The sequence below is a fragment of the Cnephaeus nilssonii genome, assembly GCF_951640355.1.
Source record: "Cnephaeus nilssonii genome assembly, chromosome: 1".
In the NCBI taxonomy this organism is placed as follows: domain Eukaryota; kingdom Metazoa; phylum Chordata; class Mammalia; order Chiroptera; family Vespertilionidae; genus Cnephaeus; species Cnephaeus nilssonii.
Genome location: NC_137072.1, coordinates 31,784,922 through 31,808,264, shown reverse-complemented (window position 1 = coordinate 31,808,264; position 23,343 = coordinate 31,784,922). Strand labels below are relative to the sequence as shown.

The following is a 23,343-nucleotide window of genomic DNA, read 5'->3' as shown; positions in this document are numbered from 1 at the left end:
AATGCTCTGTGTTCCCGCTGTTCATCCCTCCTTCCCAACTAACCCCTGGCAACCACTTTTTACTGTTCCATAGTTTTGGCTTTTCTAGAACATCATATAGGTGGAATCATACAGTATGTAGCCTTTTTCAGATTGACTTCTCTTACTTGTAACATGCATTTAATGTCCTTCTGTATCTTTTTGTGCTTTGATAGCTCATTTGTTTTTAGTGCTGAATCTTTCACTGTCTGGATGTGCCACAGTTTGTTTATCCATTCTACTGAAGGACATCTTGCTTGCTTCAAGATTTGCCAATTATGAGTCAAGTCGTGCTCTAAACACGTGTGCAGGTTTTTGTGTAGACAAAAATTTTCAACTCCTTTGTGTGAAACCAAAGAATACAATTGCTGATTGTATGGTAAGAGTGTGTTTAGTTTTGTAAGAAACTACCAAACTGTCTTCCACAAAGTGGCTATACCGTTTTTCATTCTCACCAGCTGTGAATGAGAGTTCTTATTGCTCCGCATCCCTGCCAAAATTTGGTGGTGTCGGTGTTCTGGATTTAGGCCAGTCTAATAGGCGTGAACGGGTATCTCATTATTTTATTTTGCTTTTCTTTGTTGACATGATGTGAAGCATTTTGTCATGTCGTATTTGCCAACTGTATACCTTTTTTTTGTGTGTGTGTGTGAGCAGTCTGTTAAGGTGTTTGGCCCTCTTTAAAATCACATTAGTTTTTTTCTTCTTTTTGTTGAGTTTTAAGTTTTTTGTATATTTTGAAAAACAGTCCTATATCAGATGTGTCTTTTGCAAATATTTTTTTTTCTCATTCTTTTTACATCATCTTTCACGGAACAGAAGTGTTTAATTTTAATGAAGTTCAACTTATCAATTCTTTTTCATAGATCATGCCTTTGGCGTTGTAGTTTAAAAGGCATCACCATACACAAAGTCATCTGTTTTTTTTTTTTGCTGTGTTATCTTCTAGGCTTTACATTTAGGTCTGTGATCTATTTTTAGTTATTTTCTAGAAGGCTAATTTTTGTGTAAAATCTGCATGTAGGTTCATTTTTTTGTACGTTGATGTCCATTTCCCAGGACCATTTGTTGAAAAGACTGTCTTTGCGTCATTATGTTGCCTGTGCTCCTTTGTCAAAGATCAGTTGACAGTATTCACATAGGCTGTCTCTGCAGTATCTGTTCTGTTCCACTGATCTGTTTGTCTATTCCTTTGCCAACACCACACTGCCTTGACTACTGTAGCTTTACAGTAAATCTTGAAGTCAGGTAGTGTCCGTTCTCCTACTTTGTTCTTCTCCTTCAGTATTGTATTATAAACTTTAGACTCAGCTTGTCAGTATCCACCAAATAACTTGCTGGGATTTTGACTGGGATTGCACTGAAGCTATAGATCAAGATAGAAAGAAATGACATGTTGACAATATTGAGTCTTCCTATCCATGAGCATGGAATATCTATTTATTTAATTTTTCTTTGATGTTGTCATAATTACCTCTTGCTCTCAGTCTTTTGTTTTTGTGTCTTTCAACTGATTGGATAAGGCCCACCCACATTGGGAGGACAATCTGCTGGCAATCTGCTTTATCACAGTCTACCAATGTAAATGTAAATCTCATCCCAAAACATCCTCATCCAGGATAATGTTTGACCAAATATATGGACACTGTGCCTAGTGAAAGTTGACACATAAAATAAACCATCATAGATAATAATGTGAAAAAATTTGAAAAATAAGCTGATTCATGTAATTAGACATATACAAAGGGCGTGTTAATTTTATGCAAATTTATTTCTGCCTTTTTAAGACATACACCTAAGGGGCGCATTGGGGAAAATTTGAATGGAAGTCATTTTGCAGCAGCAATGAAAGTAGTTTTACAAAAAGAAATAAGTCAAGTATGTGTATGTGTGTGTCTTATTCCATTGAACTATAGCCCTGGATCTTTGTGATATGTCAATTCAGGCTTGACAGTTTTGCCGTAGTGTGAGCCAATAAAAGACCTGTAACAAGTTTTTCCTAGTGGAGAATAAAAAGTGGCAGACTCTTTGAAAGGTTATTTTTTAAAAGCAGGAAAATACTTAAAGCAATAGCAGAAATGCCTATAAAGTGATACATTAGTAGTTAGAAAAGAATTAGAAAAAATTTGCAAGAATGAGAGAAATTCCATACTCTATTGGACAAAAATCTTTTACCAGAGAACAATGATAAGGTTTTAAATTTCTTCCAATAGTTTTATAGGCTTTTTATCTTCTGGGCTTTTAGAGATAGGATGTAGAGTAATGTGAGTTGTGTCTATAGAATGTCATATATAGTTGATATTTGTATGGTTTTTGTTTTGTAAGTCTTGGGTGTTTCTAGTGCTAAGGGGTTCTGGGGAGCTTCAGAGAAAGCAGATGGTCCCTTGAGGATAAAGTATGGAGGTGTATGTAGTACCTTGTATTTCTTTAATTTCTGGATGATGCCTTTGTCTGAAATGAACAGTGTCCATGTTGCCTAATGGACTCATATTGTGTACTAACTCATAAGGAGAACTCTAGATAAGTATTATCTGTCTGCCCTAGCACATAAGACATTATTGCCATCTCAATTAAATGGGCAGGTCTCTGGCTTTCTGGGTTATGTATGCTGAAACTAAAGTCTTAAATGATAACTAATATCACACAAACAAATGAAACAAGGCAAATAAGAGGAAAAAAAGAAAAAGAAATGGCAGTTAATTTGTGAATGCTGGTAGTGTGCTATTGAGTTAAATTGTATTTTATTGAGAGGACTGTGTAATATCCATGGTAACAGTGGTTCTTCATCTGAATTCAATAAGTTCTGTTTCAACAAAATATTAGTGAAGCAGATACAATTTATAGAACCATCTAATCTGTTAGTCCTTCCTTCCAGTGCCAAAATTTTATTAAACACCTACTATGTACAATTGTTATAGATATTGGGTATACAGAAGTAACACAACGGACGTGGATGGTTCCTAGCCTCCTGGAGAGAACAGTCAGGTGGGAACTGTCATCAGACAAATGTACAAACATATAATCATAAAGTGCATTAAATTTATGAAGGTAAAGTATTTGAGGCTCCAGGAGAGAATACAGTTGATTTTAGAAGTTAGCGGAGGTCAGGGAGGAAGTGATGGGTGAGATGATGAGGACACTGGAAGAAAGTGTTTCTTTGCAGAAGCAAGGGCATGTGCAAAACCCTATGTGGCCCAGTAGAAGAAGAGTTTAGAGAAACCCAGTGTGGACAGCACAGGAAGATTAGTGCAGAGGGACCCAGTCGTGCAGGACATCGAGCCAGACTGAAGAGCTTGAAATCTATTCTAAGATTCAGGGGCTGAGCAAAATGATCTCATGTCTTCTTTTTAAAGGCTCATGCCGAATATCATATGCCAAGTTAGAGCTTTGCTATTTTTAACAAAGAATTAATATCTAATATAGAAGGAGCTCATAAAAATCAACATTTTTTAAAAAGGGTATGTATATAGAAAAATGATCAAGGGATATAAATAGTAAGTTCCCAGAAAAGAAATCTGACTTATCATCATGTCATGATTCTAAACCTCATTGATAATCAGGCCATTGAATCTGTGATTCTGAGGCTCAGAAAAGAGGCCTGGTTTGCAGAGAGAAATTGGCAGTTGGTGGTATTGATGTGATTGAAGTCAGGCGAATGTATAAGATTGTCCGTGGAAGAGCACACAGCGAGAAGAAAGGAGAGCCAGCCCAGGACCAATTTCTAAGTAACGCCGAATCAGCAGAAGTTGAGTAGAGGAGGCCCACAGAGGACACTGTGAAGGAGGAAGTGGTCATATGTGTCAAATATCAAAGTAAGGCTTGAGAAGACATTAGTGTGGGGATGTGCAGGTCTTTGGAGAAAAATGTAGTTCAGTAGTTTGGTAGTTTGTGGGGGAGGCAGTTGCCTGGGTTGAATGGTGGGTGGAGAGAAATCTTCTTTGCTTAAGTTTGGTTTTGGAGGGGAGCAAAGAAATGGGGTATTAACTTGTCAGAAAAGAATATTCAAAGTGATTCGTTAAAAAGGAAGGGTGGTTCTAGAACTTGTAGGTGATGGCTTGGCTCAGGTTTTTTCCTTTATGCTGCAGTTATAAGTTACTCTAGTTTCCCGGGGCACAGATGGGGAGGCAGAATAAGGCAAACATGGGGATGGTGGATAGCAGAGGATGGGAAAGTCGCTGGACCTGGGCGACAAGATTGGGAGTGGTGGTTTTTAAGGACGGAGAACAGACATGGAGGCAGGATGGCACCTTCAGGCAAGCGCCACTGCACCTCTTGTGTGTCCCGGATTGGGGCACTCCTTACTGCTATTCCCCTAGATGGCTCTGGGTGCATTCTGAGGAGCTGGCAAAAAATGTTATGCAATTTCCAAAAATCCCCTCAGCAATACAGTACTGCAAACTGATATTTACTGAGGTATTTGCCTTATTTAAACAGGCATAATAAAATACAATAAGAGCTTATTAGAATTAATTCATTTTTCAGTAAGATGTGACTTGTGTGAATTGTAGGAATAACTTACTGATGAAAGTAAAGTTATAAAGTAACTGCTTAAGCCAGATTGGAATATAAGTGTGAAGAAATCTGGTTTGAATTCTGAGCTTTATGATTACTGTCTCAACAGTGCTGTATTTCTTGTTTCTGTGTGCTTTGTGTGTAACATCAAAAACAGAAGTTTGATTTGGATGAGGAAGAAATGTAGACTGCAGGAACTATACTATGCTCTGTAGCGTCAATTAAAAAATAAGTATAAATAACTGTATGCGTAAACATTCATATTGATGTAAGCATTGTGTATCATCTATTCACTATTGATCTTGTTCTCATAAAAATATGAATAAGTGACTGTGGAATAATGATCTTTGTGTACCATGTATCCTGTTGTGTTAAGATATTGCTAAGCTTAGACAGAGAGATGGCATTTTACTACTATATAATGGGTAATCAATTTGATAATAATATGAAGAAACAGGAATAGAAGCTAAAAATGAATTGGATTCCCATAACAGTTTACATTAGGACTTCTTTTCCATAAGGTAGATTTTTGTGTGTGTGGGCTTCCAGTTTGTCAGTGTTTCATGCTGTGATCATAATGGCAAAATTAGCATTAATACCCAAACTAGGGAAGGGGAATTAAATGATTAGAAGGCTAAAAAGTTCCATCATATGCTGGAAGGAATTTTTATTCTAATTTTAATGATTCAAATTAATAAAGTACTGTGATTTTTATACCCTTGGTCATCATTTTGTATTCATGATCTGATGTACAAGTTTATTAAAAGTTTAATTTTGATTGAAAGAAATTATTAGCTCAATTACATCAGTTTGAGATATTTTAAAGAAAATTTAGCCTGTTATTAAGTATTTGAGTGCATTAAAGAAGGAATGGTTAGTTGCATTATCAAAGAACCCTTTTAAAAAATCTTTATTGTTGAAAGTATTACGTATGTCCCCTTTTTTCTCCCATTGACCCCTTAGAGCCCATCCCAGGCCTTCACCACCCTATTGTCTGTGTCCATGGGTTATGCATATATGCATACAAGTTCTTTGGTTGATCTCTTCCCCCCGACCCTTTCCTCTGAGATTCCACAGTCTGTTGTTCTGTGCTTCTATGTCTCTGGATTCAAAGAACACTTTTTTTACAAGGCTTGATTGACACTGTAAATGTGTGATAATTACTGGGGAATTTATATTTATTTTCTCATTTAATCCTTATAACCGCCCAATGATGGAATCTCCATTAAAAGTCACATATGATGCCATAACAATGTGTAGAACGTTAAAGAGCAAAGGCCTTTCTCTGTAAGGGTTTGCATAAATACTGTCCAAGGTTTTAATGACATAAATATTAAGTGGTCTAATTATGGAGAATATTCTGAGGTTCTTATCTTTCCTATTTTAACCTAATGTTACCACTGTGAAAATTCTGTCCTTTGCTTCCACCAATTCTTAGGTAATGTCTTTGTTAAAGCTGTTCTTCAGAGCAAAGTAATGATACTGCCTTTTGTAATTATACAAGTACTAGAGGCCTGGTGCACAAAATTCATGCATGGGGGTGTGTGTCCCTCAGCCCAGCCTGCACCCTCTCCAATCTGGGATCCCTCTCACAATCCAGGACTGCTGTCTCCCAACTGCTCGCCTGTCTTCCTGATTGCCCCTAACCGCTTCTGCCTGCCAGCCTGTTCATCCCCTAACCACTCCCCTGACAGCCTGTTTGCACCTAACTGCCCTCCCCTGCAGGCCTGGTCACCCCCAACTGCTCTCCCCTGCAGGCCTGGGTCCCCCCCCAACTGCCCTTCCCTGCAGGCTTGATCACCCCCAACTGCCCTCCCTTGCAGGCCTGGTCCCTCCCAACTGCCCTCCCCTGCTGGCCTGATTGCCCACAACTGTCCTCCCTTGAAGACCTGGTCACTCCCAACTGCCCTCCCTTGCTGGCCATCTTGTGGCGGCCATCTTGTGTCCACATGGGGGCAGCCATCTTTGACCACATGGGGGCAGCCATATTGTGTGTTGGATTGATGGTCAATTTCCATATTACTCTTTTATTAGATAGGATAGAGGTCTGGTGCATGGGTGGGGGCCAGCTGGTTTGCCCTGAAGGGTGTCCCGGATCAGGGTGGGGGTTCCCTTGGGGCGTGGGGCAGCCTGGGCGAGGGGCCTGTGGTGGTTTGCAGGCTGGCCACGCCCCCCCGGTGACCCAAGCGGAGGCCCTGGTATCTGGGATTTATTTATCTTCTATAATTGAAACTTTGTAGCCTTGAGCGGAGCCAAGCCTCCTGCTCACGCTGTGGCCACAGCCATTTTTGTTGGGGATTTATTTATCTTCTATAATTGAAACTTTGTAGACTTGAGTGGAGCCAAGTCTCCTGCTCGCGCTGTGGCCGTAGCCATTTTTGTTGGAATTTATTTATCCTCTATAATTGAAACTTTGTAGCCTTGAGCAGAGGCCTGGGCCTGCCAGGGCAGGTGGAAAGCTTGGCTTCCTCCATTGCCGGGGGCAACCCAAGCATCCTGCTCTCTCCAGCTCCGTGGCTACCACCATTTTTGTTGGGATTTATTTATCTTCTATAATTGAAACTTTGTAGCCTTGAGCGGAGGCCTGGGCCCGCCAGGACAGGCAGAAAGCTTGGCTTTCTCCATTGCCAGGGGCAACCCAAGCCTCCTGCTCTCTCTGTGGCCACAGCCATCTTGGTTGGGTTAATTTGCATACTTGCTCTTGATTGGCTTGTGGGTATAGTGGAGGTATGGTCAATTTGCATATTACTCTTTTATTAGATAGGCTATTTGTACAATGGAAAGAGTGCTAAAGTTGAAATAGAACTTTCCCAAGTACTAAGGAATGTGTGTGTCTCTGTGTATGTGTAATTTTTATAAAATTTTTCACGTTTCATGTTTATCTGGGCTGTATTTATTATTAAGAACAGGAATACTTATATCTATGTGCTTGAGCCCTAGTAGTATGTTACGGGGTCCATTGCACATAGTAGGAGCTTATCAATCCAGTTGAATCCTTTCAGGATATATCCTTTTGTTTATGGGAACAATTTAATTCAAACCCTCTGAAAAATTAATGTAGGTTGTCTTTTAAAAATCTCCAAGGGAGGAACACTAGTCTTTTATTCTTAATAGTAAGTGCTTCCATTTATAATTTAAGATTCACTGTTTCTTCGTTTCTTCTTCTTTTCTTTAGCAAAGTCAGTGTTAAAAACATTACCCTGATAAGTCAAAGGCTGCTGCCTCACATCTTGTTGTAAAGGCCCAGTTCTCTTGTAAGCAAGGAGATTCAGTGGGCTGAACACTCTTATTTATCTCTTCTTCCTCCAGTGGTCCCATTAAAGTGATCATAATGGAATAAAAAATACATAGACCAACAAGAAGAAAGAATTGAGGAAGGTCCAGCACAGAAAAGAAATTTTAAAATATTTCTGTCAGCCTGGAACCTGTGGAAGTCTTGGTGACTCCTAAGACATTGTGGAGCTGCGCTGAGGGGTCCCTCAAAGGCCCCAGACTTTGAATGGCAGGAAGGTGGGAGTTCCATGTGGTGCTGAAAGTCACAGAATTTAACCAGGTGCCTGTAGTCCAAACACTTCCTGGATCTAGCTCCCTTCACCCCATTGGTACAGTTCATATTTATATATGGTTATATTTTATGAACATATGTGTATTTTTAAAACCCTTATAGCATCCTATCAGCAAAATGTTGCTGATAGAGAAAAAGAGAAATTGAACAAGTAGGGCAAAGCTCACCCTGGAGCCCAGATCCTACCCACAGCGTGACTTTGCTCCCACCTCACCATTATAATATACTAGAGGCCCAGTGCATGACATTCATGCATGGATAGGGTTGGGTTGCTAGGCCTGGCCAGCAATCAGGGCCTATCGGGGTCTTCCAGCAGCCGGCCAGGGCCTTCCTTTGTTCCACACCACCGCCTGGTGGTCAGTGCATATCATAGCGAGCGATCGAACTCCGGGTCTCCCAGTCGAACTTCCGAGGGGGCACTTTGCATATTAACCTTTTATATGTATAGATCTGTTCCTTTAGTTTTGAGCACCTAAACAATCTAAACACCACTTGAGTCTTGAACCTTTCAGCAAGGCTAAGTGCTGGATGTACACAGGCAGTACCCTTCATGTGATGTGAAGGTCAGCATCAGCGTGTGGGTGGATGGGAATCCGGGGCGTGCTGATTGCCTGTTGCTGATTTTGTGAACCCTGTGGTGCTCTGGGAGGTTCAGAGCCTTCCTGGGTGTGAATGTTACCTCAGGAAGGCTTTGGAAAACTACAGCTTGGTAGATACGCCAAGAAATTACATTTTTTTCAGGTCTTGGGTTCTAAGCACTTGTAGAGTATTGGCCTTGAAGGTCTGATGTTTCTGTTTTCAGAAGATGTCTCTGATGTAGTCCTGCTTTTTCACAGCTTGCACCCCTGTTTAGGGCCCTGTCACTTGTTCTTAACGGCAGTAGCTTCTACCCTTGGTTTTCCTGCCATTAATCTCTTATTTCCATTCAAAACTTTTTTTTAATTGGCCAGATTAATTTTATGCAGAGATTTCCTGTTTATTGAACATCTCTGTTGACATTTTTGGCCGTCCATATTTTACTCTACCACTTAACATTATTTCCCAGTGTTTTGTGCTCACACTGTGCCGGGTCCGGCTGGGGACTTTACTGTCTTTCTCCATTTCCTCCCTCACTTCATCACTCTCCTTAGCCTGTGCTGTTCCTCTCAATATAAAGGTCCCTTCTTCCTCTTCTCTGCCTCTATAAACCTTTTGAGTAATTCAGAGCCTGGATTTATTTTCTCACCTGGGAAACTTGCTCTGATTCTGCCAGCTCTCATTGATCTCTTTCTTCTTGAAACCAATTGAATTACATACTTTATAATATCTTCGTTGGTCGCAGAAGTTTCTAAATAGGTTGCAAGACTTCAGAACCTCCTATTTAATCTCCTTAGGCCCAGCAAAATCTAGGCACCTGGTGGGTATGAATTCACCCATGGTTGATAGATTTGCTGTTGTGATTTTAGTACTTAAGATTGGTGCTTAAAATTAAGAGAAATACTGAAGTAACACTCATATACAGCAAAGTGCTGTCCTTTTACGTTTATTTGATATTTGAGTGGTGTTGAAGTGTTTTCTCTCCTTTGTCTCACCAGCAATCAAAGAAAAGTACACAGACTGGACAGAATTTCTCATTCGTGATTTGACTGGTTCCCGGACAGCACCTGCTAACCTTCTGGAAGGTGTATGTATTATTGTTTACAGCTATTCTATGTGTGAAGCATCAGTTACATGAGCTCAAACCTAACAGCACCTTTGCATATATCCTTCCGCAGGTACATGCGTACACACAGGTATCTATATCCAAAGAGCCTAACTTCTTGTTTTTTCCTAAGTTATTTAGGTTACTGATTCTAATGGCATTGAAAAATCTTCATCTGTGCTACAGTCAATAAATGGGGAATTTGCTTCTATGTGAACACATTTTTAACTAATACTATGTCTATCTTATATGTTTAAGCCTCTATCCTTTATTAGTGAATGTAAATAAAATCCTGCAGAATAATTGTTTTGTACAGGTGAAACTAGTATAGTCTGGAAGCATATTGATAAATGGTTTCACTAACTATTTCATTCCGGATGCATAACCCAAAAATTTATATGCACATGATAAGTAATAATTGAATTAACCTCCTCTCTTATAAAAACAAGAGGATAAATGACTAACCATATTTAAATTTGATTAAGGTAATTTATGGTACTGAAAAAATAGTTAAATATGAAATCTTGATGGTTCATTTATAAATAATTTTATGATGAAACATTTTATTTTTATTTTCCTGTTCTATTATATATAGTAAAAGATATGTTATAGATAATTATTGTGTTACCATATCTGTTTGAAGAGTGCCCTTGAAAAAGGAGGAAACAATAAAAAACAAGGAATACAGTATGGATGTTGACAATATCATTATTCTCTTAACCTTAACTATAAGTTTCCCTCCTGTCATAAAAGATATTGATACTTTGGAACACCATTGTCTGATATATTGGGTTATTGGGTTTGGTTCTGTGAAGATTTTGCCTAGTGTATTTGTTTATCTTAATGGCTACTAATTTAATTGTTTGGTTAACAAATCAAAATGATGGTTGTTGACCCTTTAGAAAGGACACATGGTGTTACTCTTTTAGGTGTTTTTTTAAAACACATTTACCTTCTAGCCTGACTGAACAAACACCCTTTTCTTATGCTAACATATGCTAAGAAGATTGCTTAGATAGGGCAGTGAGTGCATTTATTCTCTAAACCAACTATCAGGTTAAATGTAGACATACCTTTACATAATATTCTAATTTAGTATATATCATTATGTATCAAACATGTTATCTACACATGTTCATGCTTTATGCATGTAATCAAAGTATGAGAGGGTCTTGATTACTATAGCAGTGGCCATTGTAAGATAAATGTCTGTTGAGTCCCAGTATAAACTTATAGTCTCATGTTGGATATATCTGTCTATTAGAAAAGTAGACATTCTGCTACACCACACGTTTTCTAGCTCAAGGCAAATTTTGGTATAACTCTTCTTAAAAGTGTACTCATTTCTAACAAATGCAGTTTTATCTGGGAAGGGTATTTGTTTGGTGAGAACATAGCACAAACTGTTATTTCCTATTGACTTGTGATTTTTGTTGTTGGACAGAGTTGGGTAAATGGAAGTGTGTGTGGGAGGAGAGGGAAGGGGAGGGGGTGAGGGCTGTGGAAAGGATGGGGGTGGAGGGAAACACCAGACTGTTTGCCAATAGCTTGGATGATGGTGTGAAAAAATATTATCTTCTGCTGTCATCTGTTTCCATGAGAACCTTAAAATAAAGTTTAAAATAAGGAGTTTTGCTTCTGTTTAAACAGCCTCTGCGAGGGAAAGGCCCTATAGACCTCATTACAGTTGATTCCTTAATAGAACTTCAGGATTCTCAGAACCCTTTTCAGTACTGGATAGTTAGTGTGATTGAAAATGTTGGAGGAAGATTACGCCTTCGCTATGTGGGATTGGAGGACACTGAATCCTATGACCAGTGGTTGTTTTACTTGGATTACAGACTTCGACCAGTTGGTTGGTGTCAAGAGAATAAATACAGAATGGACCCACCTTCAGGTAAGGGCCAAAACTTTTGCTGTTGTGAATTATATGAGAAAAAGATGTGCTATTTTTTTGGATGTGTCTCTGGAAATTTTTGAGCTCTTTGGTATCTTGTATATATGAGTATGTGAAGGTTAAGCATTTTAACTCAAGAGAGTATTTTCTATAGAGAATTAAACCCAAGACCTTAATTAATAGTGTTCAAAAGGAGAAAGTTATGTTGGAAGCTGTGGAGAAGTTCATCTAGTTCCTTTGGAATCACTGGTTCAAAAATGAAAGACAATAGATTATGGTTTGTTACATTCTCCCTCTTTCTTTGGGGGCCTTAGAGTGTGTGTGGGATGAGAGGGAAGGGGAGGGGGAAAGGGCTGTGGAAAGGATCGGGGTGGAGGAAAAGTCTTGCAAGGAGGTTCCCAAATCTCGATCTGTCCATCCATCCATCCATCCATCCATTCATGCATGTGTCTGACCATCCATCCATCCATCCATCCATCCATCCATCCATCCATCCATATGTTCTCCATCTATCCATGCATCCATCCATCTATTCATCCATCAGAATATCCAAAACAAATGCTTATCATTATCTAATCTGTTCTGACCTGGAAATAGCAAAGAGGAAAAAAAAGTCACCATGCTTTTCCTCTTGACATATCAAATATTTTAATTAGCTTCAAATGCACTGCCAAGTGACTTTCTCTAGACTTAATTGGGTAGAATAGTACATTATGCTTTCTGACATACCTAACTGGGCAGTAATCTTAGTGTTTACAAATAATAATTCTTGAATGTTTATTGTGTGCCAGGTGATTTTACATCTGCTATGCTTTTTATTTTTATTCCAAAAAAGTGCTGCATGCTTGTTGTGAGTATTTCCTTTTACAGAAGAAAAAATTCAGACTGGGTTTAAGCTACTTGTCCAAGCTACTTGTAGGGGGATGCATCGTAATTAAGTCCCAGGTCCCTTGCCCATTCCACTCCCCCCTGCTGCCCCTTACTGGCCTCGCCAAGCTTTGGATGGGTAGCCTCAGAACAAATTGTTGGGTTCTTACGGAATTAAGGATGCCAAGGAAGAAATATGTGTTTCTTCTAGAAATGCCGATCTTTATTCTGGGGAATTTTGCAGGCATACAGGAAGAAAGACTTGGCTCTTTGCTTTATTAAAATTGCCAGAGATTTTCCTCTTGTATTAGTTGTCACTGTTGGTCGTGAGTAAGTGAAGTTGAGGCATTACATTTCCTATTTCTGACACTCGGGGGCTTTAATTGAAAAAAACAACACCACACAAAACTTCCTGGTTCTGTATCTCATGAGTTTGCATTTGTGTTGAATTTGACAGGCGTATAGACATGTAACACGGTATTTTATGAGTGTTATTGTTGTCAACGTTTTGAGAAGCAGCCAAGAAATCCATTTATACCCTGAGTAATTTTGGACTTTGATGACAAACAAAGGGCTTGCCGGCTTCTGAGGAGAGATCTAAGCTCCTGTTTGCCTCCGGAGTCCTAATGCTGTAGGAGAAACGTACTTTGTGTGGAGAGCTGGGTGTATAAATCTTAGCTTAGTATCTAATTGCTTTATAAATTTTAGGGGAAACATAGATTTGCCAGTGTAAAAATTTATAGCAAAGCAAAGGATTACTAGTAGCTTCTTAGGTTCTCTGAAATGTCCCTTTCCTGGGAAATCCTGGGACTCAAAGCAAGAATGGAAAGTGTCAAGGTAGAAACTTACGAAACATTTGCATATGAGATCTCTTCTCTTTTACATAATTTGATGTTTTTATAGGAATAAAGTGTGTTTACCGTAATTTCCGGCGTATAAGACGACTTTTAACCCAGGAAAATCTTCTGTACGACCAGTCCTCTTATACGCCGGAAAATACGGTATTTGGCTTAGTAATTTTCTGGACAGGAGTTGTCCATTTCGTTGAAGAATTTGTGTGAGTCTTTAAAGACTTTGGGAAAGGCATTCCTCAGCAAGAAGTTATTTTCCCAACCTTTAAATTGTCAACAAGAAAGGTTATGTATGAGAAGACAAAAATAAACGCCAAAAGCACACTCAAAGTTGTGACTTTTAGTTTTTCAAATGCAGGGGTTGCAAGATGAAAACTGGATTCCGTTACCTTATTCATCAGAACAGTATCCCAGGGAGGCAGTTATTCCCCGTGTCTTACACATGGGATCAGAACCCAGTACTCTGGGTTTGTGGGAATTGATTTCAAGTCCCAGTGTGACTTGTAAAACTTAATATAGTAGTGCTATTTCCTTAACTGAAATATAGGTGGGAATAAAATTCCAGACTTGCATAGAAAATATTAGGCTTTTTTTTTATTTTTATTCCCAGTACCCTTAAATAAATGAAAAGTGTTCTGCATTAACTGGGGGTGAGAAGCAGAATTGGGAGGGGTAGGGGAGAAGGTATACTTTGATATAAGCCCTGGTGAGTTCTCCCTGCTCTCAGTGCCCTCTGTGCTGTGCGCCCCACTAACCCCACCACCATTGCTAAAAGTAATCATTGTTCTTTTAGTTTTACCTTGCTTTCTACTTTTTAAAGGGCACAATATTTCTCAACTGTTCAGTGCAAATAGAGGTAAGAGAAATAGGTAATAGAAGTAGCTAGGAAGGTAGCCCTCAAAACTGAAGGAAGAGGTGCTGGGTTTCACACTGTCCCTAGTGAGAAACCTATAACCTTTGCACCTTTCTTTCTGCCGAGAATCAGAGGAAATAGTTTGGGGTAGGGAGGATAGAAAGAGGGAAAGAAGCCACCCCACTTCACTCACACACACAGCTGTCACTCACACACACTGTCAAGGTGTCACGCAGGTGTGAACAGAGTAGGCTGAATCCGGTCTCAGTGGACAAAGGGTAAAAGGAAGAGAAAATGTTAAGATGCAAATATTCATGGAAGGGGCAAAGGCTTCCTAAGGTTCCGCAGTGAGTCAGCCTTTATGATGAGAGGACTGGCAGTCCGGGCAGTGCCTTTACTTCTGTGCTGAATGGAAGGGAAACTGTAGAGCTTCTCCAGCCTCATATCCCCAGCACACTCCACTCATTTATTTTCCAGCAATTGGTCCTCTCTTCCTTGGGCTTACAAGCACGTCCCCTTTGAGAATGCTGTTGGTGTGGCCTGCTTCTTCACTTCATTCCGATCATGAGAGGGTTTTACCACCCACTTTAACTGCAAGTTGGTGCCTTCTATAAACTGCTAACTCCCCAGTATCTGGCTCAGTGCCCGGCACATAGTAGGTGCTCAGGAAATATTTGGGTGATATGAATTGACTGAATAAAATGTCAGATATGTCTATAGAGAAGAAAGGAACTAGCCAAGTCCACCTTCTAGGGGCCAGAATAATTGGCAGGGTTTTGGAAAGGAATTTGGAGGGAAGGACTCAGGGTAAAGACACCCCCAAAATGATGATGACTGCAGTGTCCTCTTTGCTCCTGATATGTTAGGAGAGCTTTGAAAATAGGGTCAGAGCAAGTACTGGTGCTCTAGAACATATGATATGTGCAGGAATGTGGTCTGTGAAGTCCATGAAAGTTTTTGTTCTTTTAACAGGGCCCATGAATGACTCAGATGGAAAAACCTGGCAAAATAGAAAGAACATGGACTTGGAGTCAGGATTTGTTAGCTTTTCCTTTTGCTTCTGTCACTAGCTACAGTGCCCCTGGGCAAGTGACTCTACCTTTTGAACCTCAGTTTCCTCATCTGTATAATGGGGATAATTATATGTCTACTGGCTGCTGAGTGTTGTAGGTATCCCAGGTGATTGTCATTTTCTATTGGTATTCAATCTGTGGTCAGGGTATTACGGTTATATTTGGTTCTCTAAGAAATTTAAGTCATTGAGATCGGGTCATTTGGAGGCCCCACCTGCTTTCATATTTCTGGATATTTAGAAAGCAAGATAGAATTATATGTGTTCTTGCAGAAGCTAAGAAGATAAAATATTTAGTTTTCTTTAAATCTCTATTTCTAAAATTTTTCCCTTCAAAATCTTTATGTGAACCTTTACAATTTTTTTTTCTTAATTATTTTAGATAGATCCTGGAGTCAGCAAGTTTTTGCATCTAACTTAACTCCTTCTTGTCTGAACCTCTTCTTAGTCCCAAAAGAACTATTGCTTTCAGTATTAGACGGCTCAGGCTGCCAAAACGAAGTGCCATAAACTGGTGGCTTAAACAACACAAATTATTTTCTCCCAGTTCTGGAGAATGGAAGTCAAAGATTAGGGTGTCAGCATGGTTGGGTCTGGTGAGGACGCTCTTTCTGGTTTGCAGACGGCCTCCTTCTTTGCAGACGGCTCTTTCCTCACATGGCTTCCTGTGTGTGTGTGTGTGTGTGTGTGTGTGTGTGTGTGTGTGTGTGTGGTGTGTGGGAGGTGGGAGAGAAAGAGAAAATGCTATTGGTCTCCTCTTTTAAAGGGTTCTAATCCCATCATGGGACTCCACCCTCATGACCTCACCTAACCCAATTTCCTCCCAAAGACCCCATCTCCAAACACTGTCACATGGGGGGTTAGGATTTCAACACATTAATTTTAAGAGGACACAAACATTCAGTCCATAACACTTTCCAGTGTCGTTAACAACCCTAGATTAGTCTTGCCTCACTGGTCAGAACCTGGTGGAGAAGGAAGGAGTGGAGGTTTCGGGGTGTGTGGAAGAAAGGCATCTATCCTTGAGGTGATTTTGTGCACTTCGCTTCCTGCACTTACTGCGAGTCAGCCTGCCACACACTTGCACAAAGGGAAATCGCCTCATTTTCACTTAGGCTTCTAGTTAAAGATGAATCAGGACAGATTTTAATTGCTTTATGACTTCCCCACCAATAGAAATTGACATGATACACTCTATTAAATTATCTGCAACACGATCATTTTAATAAAATGTTTTATGTTCTTTTAATGGTACTATTTATTGTCCATAAACTGGCCAATATAACCATGTGCCTCTCGTCTAATGAAATGCACACATGGAATATAGTTTTCCGCTTATTGAAACCACTAGGTGTTTAGCTTTAGCAGGTGTTGAGCATACTGACAAACTGAAGTTGATTTTCATCTTTTAAGAGAAGAAGTGTGCCTTGCCATGGGGTTAAATTCCATGTTAGGATTTACTATCCTCAGAAGACAAAGAATAAGATTGTAGGACAGAGGCAAAAGTCATGTGGAACCTGGGTTTCTCAGTCCATTTTGTGTGCTATAACAATACCACAGACGAGGTGGCTTATAAACAACACTCCTCCCAGTCCTGGAGGCTGGAAGTCCAAGATCAAGAAGGGCAGATTTGGTGTCTGGTGAGGCCCTGTTCCCTGGTTCATAGATGGCTGTCTTATGGGTCCTCACATGGTACAAGGGGTAGTTAAGGAGTGTGTGTGTGTTTATAAGGGCACTAATCCCAACCTGAGGGCTCCACCCTCATGACCTGATACCTCCCAAAGGCTCCACCTCTTAATACCACATTGGGAGTCAGGATTTCAACATAGGGATCTGAGAACAGGGATGCAAACATTCAGTTCGTTACACTGGGCTTCTTGTTACATTTGTCTTTGGTTTGGTGGGAGAGAGATGGCATCTGGTGACTGAGAGCTCAGCTTTCTGGGTGACGTGGTGAGCATCTGGGATGACTTGGGATCTGCACATCACTTCCCTTAGCTCTGGTAGTTTGGATCTAACCCTGGCCATTTGGGTTTTCATTGTTCCCAACATTGAGCAATTTTTTTTACCACTCTTCTTTTACCCTCTTATCTCTTCCCCACCCTCTTTAAAGCTCAGGGCATCTACACGGTTGACTTTTCTCTCTCTTTTTCCCACCCTTTATGCCTGCAGACCTTGCCTTTGGTCTTGTCTTTGGAAATCGCCATCCTTTCTTGTGACTCGGTTCTCCTTTTACTACTTTGCTAAGGCGGGACTCCCGATCAACTTTCTTCCAGATCCCTGGAAAAGTGAATTTGTGGTCTCCTCAGGAGGTGCAGGCTCTTGCTTATTGTTCACCTCCATGCCCTGTTGAATGGCTGCAGTTGGTGTCCTCTGGGCTTTGTCCTCTGGAGACTGCAGAATTGCCATCCCCTTCACTGAGATTTTGATGCCAGGCCCCTGAGCCAAACCACTGGGGCACTCCAAGCAATCCTTCCAGCTATCATGGGACTATTTATGGGTTTCTGTGAATTCCTCTCTTTCTCCTTTGTGGGGCCCTGTGATAAGCCATTTCTCACACAGTACCCCCTTCTCACCTGGGTATCTTTGCAGAGGTATCATCGGGGCTCCACTGTGTTCCCCCAAATATGCTAGGTACTCCTAAGGAGAGTCACATTCTATTGTTGTTCTGATATAGAAATGCCAAATTGGGGGGGGGGGGGGAGGAAATTCCCAGAGGTAGAAGACTGTAAATGAAATGCTAGAAAGGATTCTAGACAATATATATAATGGAACCTATTTAGTCATTAATACAGTTTTCTGTGCCTTTGTGTAACTGACAGTGAGTGATGTGGGCAGAGCATTGATGACTTGGCTAGTTCTGGCAGCATCCTTTGCCTACCATAATTAGGGTGGTCTGAAAAGACTAAATAAACTGCTAAAACACACGGGCTTCAAGCTCAAGGTGAGTTCAGAAGCGGTGAGAATCAAAATATATGGCACCATGCTCTAAAGCAGACATGCAAGAAATTAAAAATACAGCCCCAAAGGTTTAATGTTGCCTTTTAACTGTACTTAGATTCAGATTCACATCCTAACTGTCTGTCTGAGGTAGCCGGGTTTGATATAGGGAAGATATAAACATATCTACTTCAAGTGAGTGCTTCTGCAAATCTTGTTTTGATAAGGTCTTAAATCTGTTGAGATCAGATCATAAAATTCCCCTGCAGTTTCAGCAATCGGTGAACAACAAACAGTGCTCAACCAATTTTTTCTTTTAATTTTGCATTCAGACAGTGTAACCTCCATTTGTAAATCGCTCTCCCCCTACTGCCTGGGGAAAACTGTGGGCGACATGTGGTGCCTTTGCATCATTTCAAGTATAAATATTAAACTTGGTTGGTAAATTTTAATTTACCTTTTAATAATTTTCTGACTTACATGGACTATTTTTAGAATATGAGAGCTTAGAGACTTCGTGAAAAAATATGCTGTAATAACTGAAAATGCCAGGCAAGAGTCATTTCTAGTTTAGCCATTTATCAGATAATAAGTTCTTCATCAGTGGATATTACTTCCCAGGTAATATACGGAATTTGGGGCAGTGGATGACTGAAGATGTGGCTAATGTGATTTATACCATTAAATTACTTACAGAATGCCAACAGAATGCATACAAATCTTTCCTGAAGAAGAGCCCTATTAAGTTTATTCTTCATTTCTGAAAGCAGAATCCCAAGTTGCTGTTTAACTTCAGAAAATCCCTTTAGCAGGTGGCCTTTTATGGCGGACAGGGTGTGAATACTTGTGGTTGCTGAGCGTACTGGCTTATTATGAAATCCTGGGGAGATTAAATTCAAGAAAGAACCACCCAGCAGAACATTTTAGTCCTTTAACTCTTGTGTGGTTTGCTGTTGATACAGAAATCTATCCTTTGAAGATGGCCTCTGAATGGAAATATGCTCTGGAAAAATCCCTTATTGATGCTGCAAAGTTTCCTCTTCCAATGGAAGTATTTAAGGTAAGATGGGAATTCATTGCAATTTATCTACTCTTGTTTAAGAATGAACAGGGGGATGGGGGGTGGTGGTTCCTGTATCAAATCTTTTCCCACTGTTTAAAAAGCTACCTTCTTGGCCAGTTTCCATTTTAAATGTTTTGCTGTGTTTTGTCATCTTCACAAAGACTCATATTACAAGATAGGATTTGACATTTTTTTTTAGGTTTACTGTTTTTCTGCATAATGTATCTCATTTTCACTTCTTACCAAAGAAACGAAGAAAATAGAGCAAGTCTTTTTTTGGTATTTGTTTAGTAAAAATAATAGAAACTGATGCTTGTCTTGATGGTTCAATTTCCTCGATGGCTCAGGAAACAGTGTGTGAATGAGTACCTATTGGATGTTAGGCCTACTTCTAGGAGTGATAGAATATGAAAGGAAGATACCCCAACAGAAATGCATAGTCAGGCTCTCAACACTTTCAAAATCATGCCTAAAACTGATATGAAGTAGAATATTAAGTTCTGGGCTAGAATGATCTACTCAAGTCAGAGGAAGCCATAAAACAACCTCTTGTTACTCGGAACTTGAACGTGTGGGAAAGCTGTATCCCCCGTTCTTCCCTGGAGCACTCAGTGTGGTTGCAGAAGACTTTCAGTTCCGAGGGCACGTTTCTGTAGTGCCGTAGAAGTTTCGTCTGGAAATTAAAGTGGTGTGGCGGTACCACATGCAGTTAAGAGTTTAAGGCTGGGCCATTGGCATCTTGAATGTTACTTACACTGAAGTCTTCACCCAGCATTTTAACCCATCACAGCAAATCCTCAGCCTTCTTGCTCAGCACTTTCATGTTTGTATCATTGGACTTGTAACGACCTCTTTTGAAACTAGCCATAGAATTGTGTTCTGAAGTTTAATTGAATGACGGCCTTTACAGTATTTTGAGCCTACTATACTGGAGGAACAGTATAAAGATAATATGTTGTTAGCAATAGTGATCACTGACAATGAACATCATTATCTTGGGCTTCTGTTTTTTTGTTTTTGTTTTTTTTTTTGCTAATTGACCAAATACCTCTTATTTCTCTCTCCCCTTCCTTCCTCCCTCTCTCTCTCTTCTGATAATATCCTCCCCTGCAGAAAATAATAATAATAAAGAAAAATAACATTTTACTCATTTGTAACCTGTCTGGCTCCACTGCCTCTTCTCAATCCAGCTGACCCTCAGGACTCCCGTGACCTCCACAGCTCACATTCACTTCCTTTACAGCGGCCTTAGGGATATTTTAAATGTACAGATCTGGTCCTGTCCTTCCTCCTGGAGAAATAAATTTTATTTTGTAACGTACTGTACACATGTGAGGAGTTTAAAGAGTAATAGAAAGAAAATACAAATACCCACCCTCCAGTGTAGGCACCAGAGGTGCACAAGCATAGAAGCCTCCATTGCCCCTCCCTCAGCCCTCGCCCCTCTCTGCTGGCTCTGCCAGGTCACAGGCATCCTACTTTTGTGTTAATCATTTCCTCGCTTCTCTTGTAGTGTTACCACCTGTGTATGTTCTCCTAAGTGTGGTATTATTTACTTTTGACAACATAGGAAGCAAGCACAATCCTAATTGTTTCAGAGAAGATGGCTGGACTGTGTCTGGGTCATCAGCTGGCTTTCCCTTTCCTCAGGTGACAAGAGAACTGAGTAGGTAACGTCATGAGCTGATCTTAAGAAAAGTAGGTATCCTAGTCTGGGCAAATCTGCCAGATTTGTAGCATGAACTCCAGGTCGTGGATGGGAATGTGGACAGGAATCAGTGGGTTTATATTTTCTGCTTCTGTCTTACCCCAGCTCAGGAACAGGCCCGAGCCCAGCATTTCTGTGCCGGGAATGGATCATTCTCCTCTGCTCCAGGAAGCTGGGCCTAGAGCAGGGACCGGGAACCTGTTTAGTATGTGGTCAGAATGAGCCAGCTGTTAACAGACTGGGTCTGGCATTCGGTCCTCAGATTACACAGTCCATAAAACGTGACAAGCCATTAGTGACGTCGGCTCACAGCATTTCTTCTTACTTCAAGTGAGTGAAAACATCTTCGTTCCACCCTCCTGCTTCACTGATGGTCTGTTTGGGAACAGAATTCTCAGAGTTTGGAGGCGTTCCTCCCATTTTTTTCCCTCTCCTTCTCTGGGAACTTACATTCTTTTTTCTCCACTGTTCTGTGATTTCACAGTGGCATGCTTTGGTGGGCCTCTATTTTCCTCCATAACACTGGTTGGTTCTGCCATTTGCAACTCATGCCTTTAATTTTGGGATATTTCTTTTAAAATAATGTCTTCCACCTCTTTTTGCTCTTTTACTTTCTTGATTTGTGACTCTGTGGATATGGTACTTCTAAACTGGCTTTAATCTCTTTTTCCTCAGATCTATTTTTTATTTCTTTGTCTGTTTGCTCCACTGTCAGAAGTTTCCTCAACTTATTTGCGCTGGTATGTTTCACGAGCACATGTTTGTTGGGGTTTTTTCTCTGATTGCTCTGCTATAGCCCCCTGTTCCCATGACACAGAAACATGAGGGTATGTTGTTGGAATGATTGGATTAGGTGTTTTTCTCCCCAATGATGTGTTTCCTCCCCCTTGCTTTGGATTCTGTTGTTCTGGATAGAGGCTTTCCTTAATCACCTGGAAATCCTTGACTGTCTGCTCTTGGGTAAGAGCGGGCATTAGGGAGCTGTGGGCAGGGCTGGTCACTGAAGGTCACCTTGGAGGGCTGCTGCTTTGTTTGGTGGTTTTTCTTCTTTAGCTGGTTTTCCAGGGGGAGTTTTCAACTTCCTGCCTGAGGTTCAAGGTCCAGCTGCCAGCGTCCTGAGTGGTGAGAAGAGGGCCTGGGGTTTCTCCACTGAGTGCATGGTGCCCAACCACAGGCCAGCGACCTTCTGTTTCATCTCCTCAGAGGAGACCAGCGGGGGCGGGGGGTGGGAAGGGTACCCAGGAGCCAAACTGCTTGCCAAAGAGCTCCCCAGACTTATTTTATTTACTCCCAGCCATTCCCAGTTACAGACATATTTGGTATTACGGCTTCTGAGGATTCTGCAGTCTTTGCTGGGCCAGTTCTCAGTTTTCCTGCTGATGGCTCGGGATTTGGCTCTGTTGAACACCTTAAGTTAGTTAGTTCTTGTTCATTTGCATTTTAGCTTCCATAGCTTTCTCGCTGTTGGGTGGGTTTGTGTCTCTTTTTATTTTATTTTTTTTAATCTCTTTACTGTAGTTTTGGTTAGAGTTTAGGAAAAGGTAAAATTAGTGTGGAATTGCAGTTGGCCATCTTAATCTGGCACTCCCATTTACAATATCTTGTAGTTCGGACTGAGGGTAAAGCTCCCACATCCTCCCAAGGCGCACTGAGACTGGTGTGGCCTCGCCCGGCTGCCCTCCGCCGTCTTCTGTTGTTAGGTTGTTCGGTGCCCTCCTTGGTGGGCTGGGCTGCCCACACACTGGCCTTCTCTCTGTTCTTCAGATGCCCTTTGTACCTGTTTTGTTCTTCCTATTAAAATCCTACTCATCCTGCAACCACGAATATAAATTCTCTAAGAGTTCTTCCCTGGACCCCAGGCCTCAGTCCCTATGTCAGATGAGATTGGCTCCATTGGGTGCCCACTGCTGTGCCTCATCACCAGGTCACAGTTGTGCGTAATCCTTTGTGTGATATCCATCTCCTCTGCCCAACTTGAAAGCTCCAAGAAGGCAAAGACCATGTCTTTTTTGTTTATTGTTGAATCATTCAACCAAACATAACTGCTTGGCTGTAGTAGTATTCAACAAATATTTGTCAAGTAAATGAACTAAGTCCTGAATGGACATAGGTATTTAACTCCTTGAATTAAAAATTTTGAGCTAATGTAGATTAATTGGCTGTACAGACTTATTTAGAACTATGAATAATAAGACTCAAAAGATATAAAAATTAATAATCCTAATATTTTTAATTAAAAATGTACTTATTCATTAAACATTTATTGAGCAGCTACTCTCTGTAAAGGACTGTTGACTGGATTCCACAGTTTAATAA

General features: G+C 40.5%; 1 protein-coding gene across 8 annotated transcripts in view; it reads left to right on the top strand.

The window, feature by feature from the left end:
• SFMBT2 (Scm like with four mbt domains 2) overlaps positions 1 to 23,343 on the top strand; it is a 226,563-nt gene that overhangs the window by 108,782 nt on the left and 94,438 nt on the right. For 7 of the 8 annotated variants that reach the window (XM_079778896.1, XM_079778894.1, XM_079778898.1 and 4 more), the window contains exons 5-7: positions 9,670 to 9,758; positions 11,427 to 11,673; positions 19,219 to 19,316. In XM_079778896.1, the coding sequence (XP_079635022.1) occupies positions 9,670 to 9,758; positions 11,427 to 11,673; positions 19,219 to 19,316 (434 nt within the window). Of the gene's footprint in view, positions 1 to 9,669; positions 9,759 to 11,426; positions 11,674 to 19,218; positions 19,317 to 23,343 lie in introns of those variants that run through there. The other variant, XM_079778899.1, reaches the window with a different exon arrangement.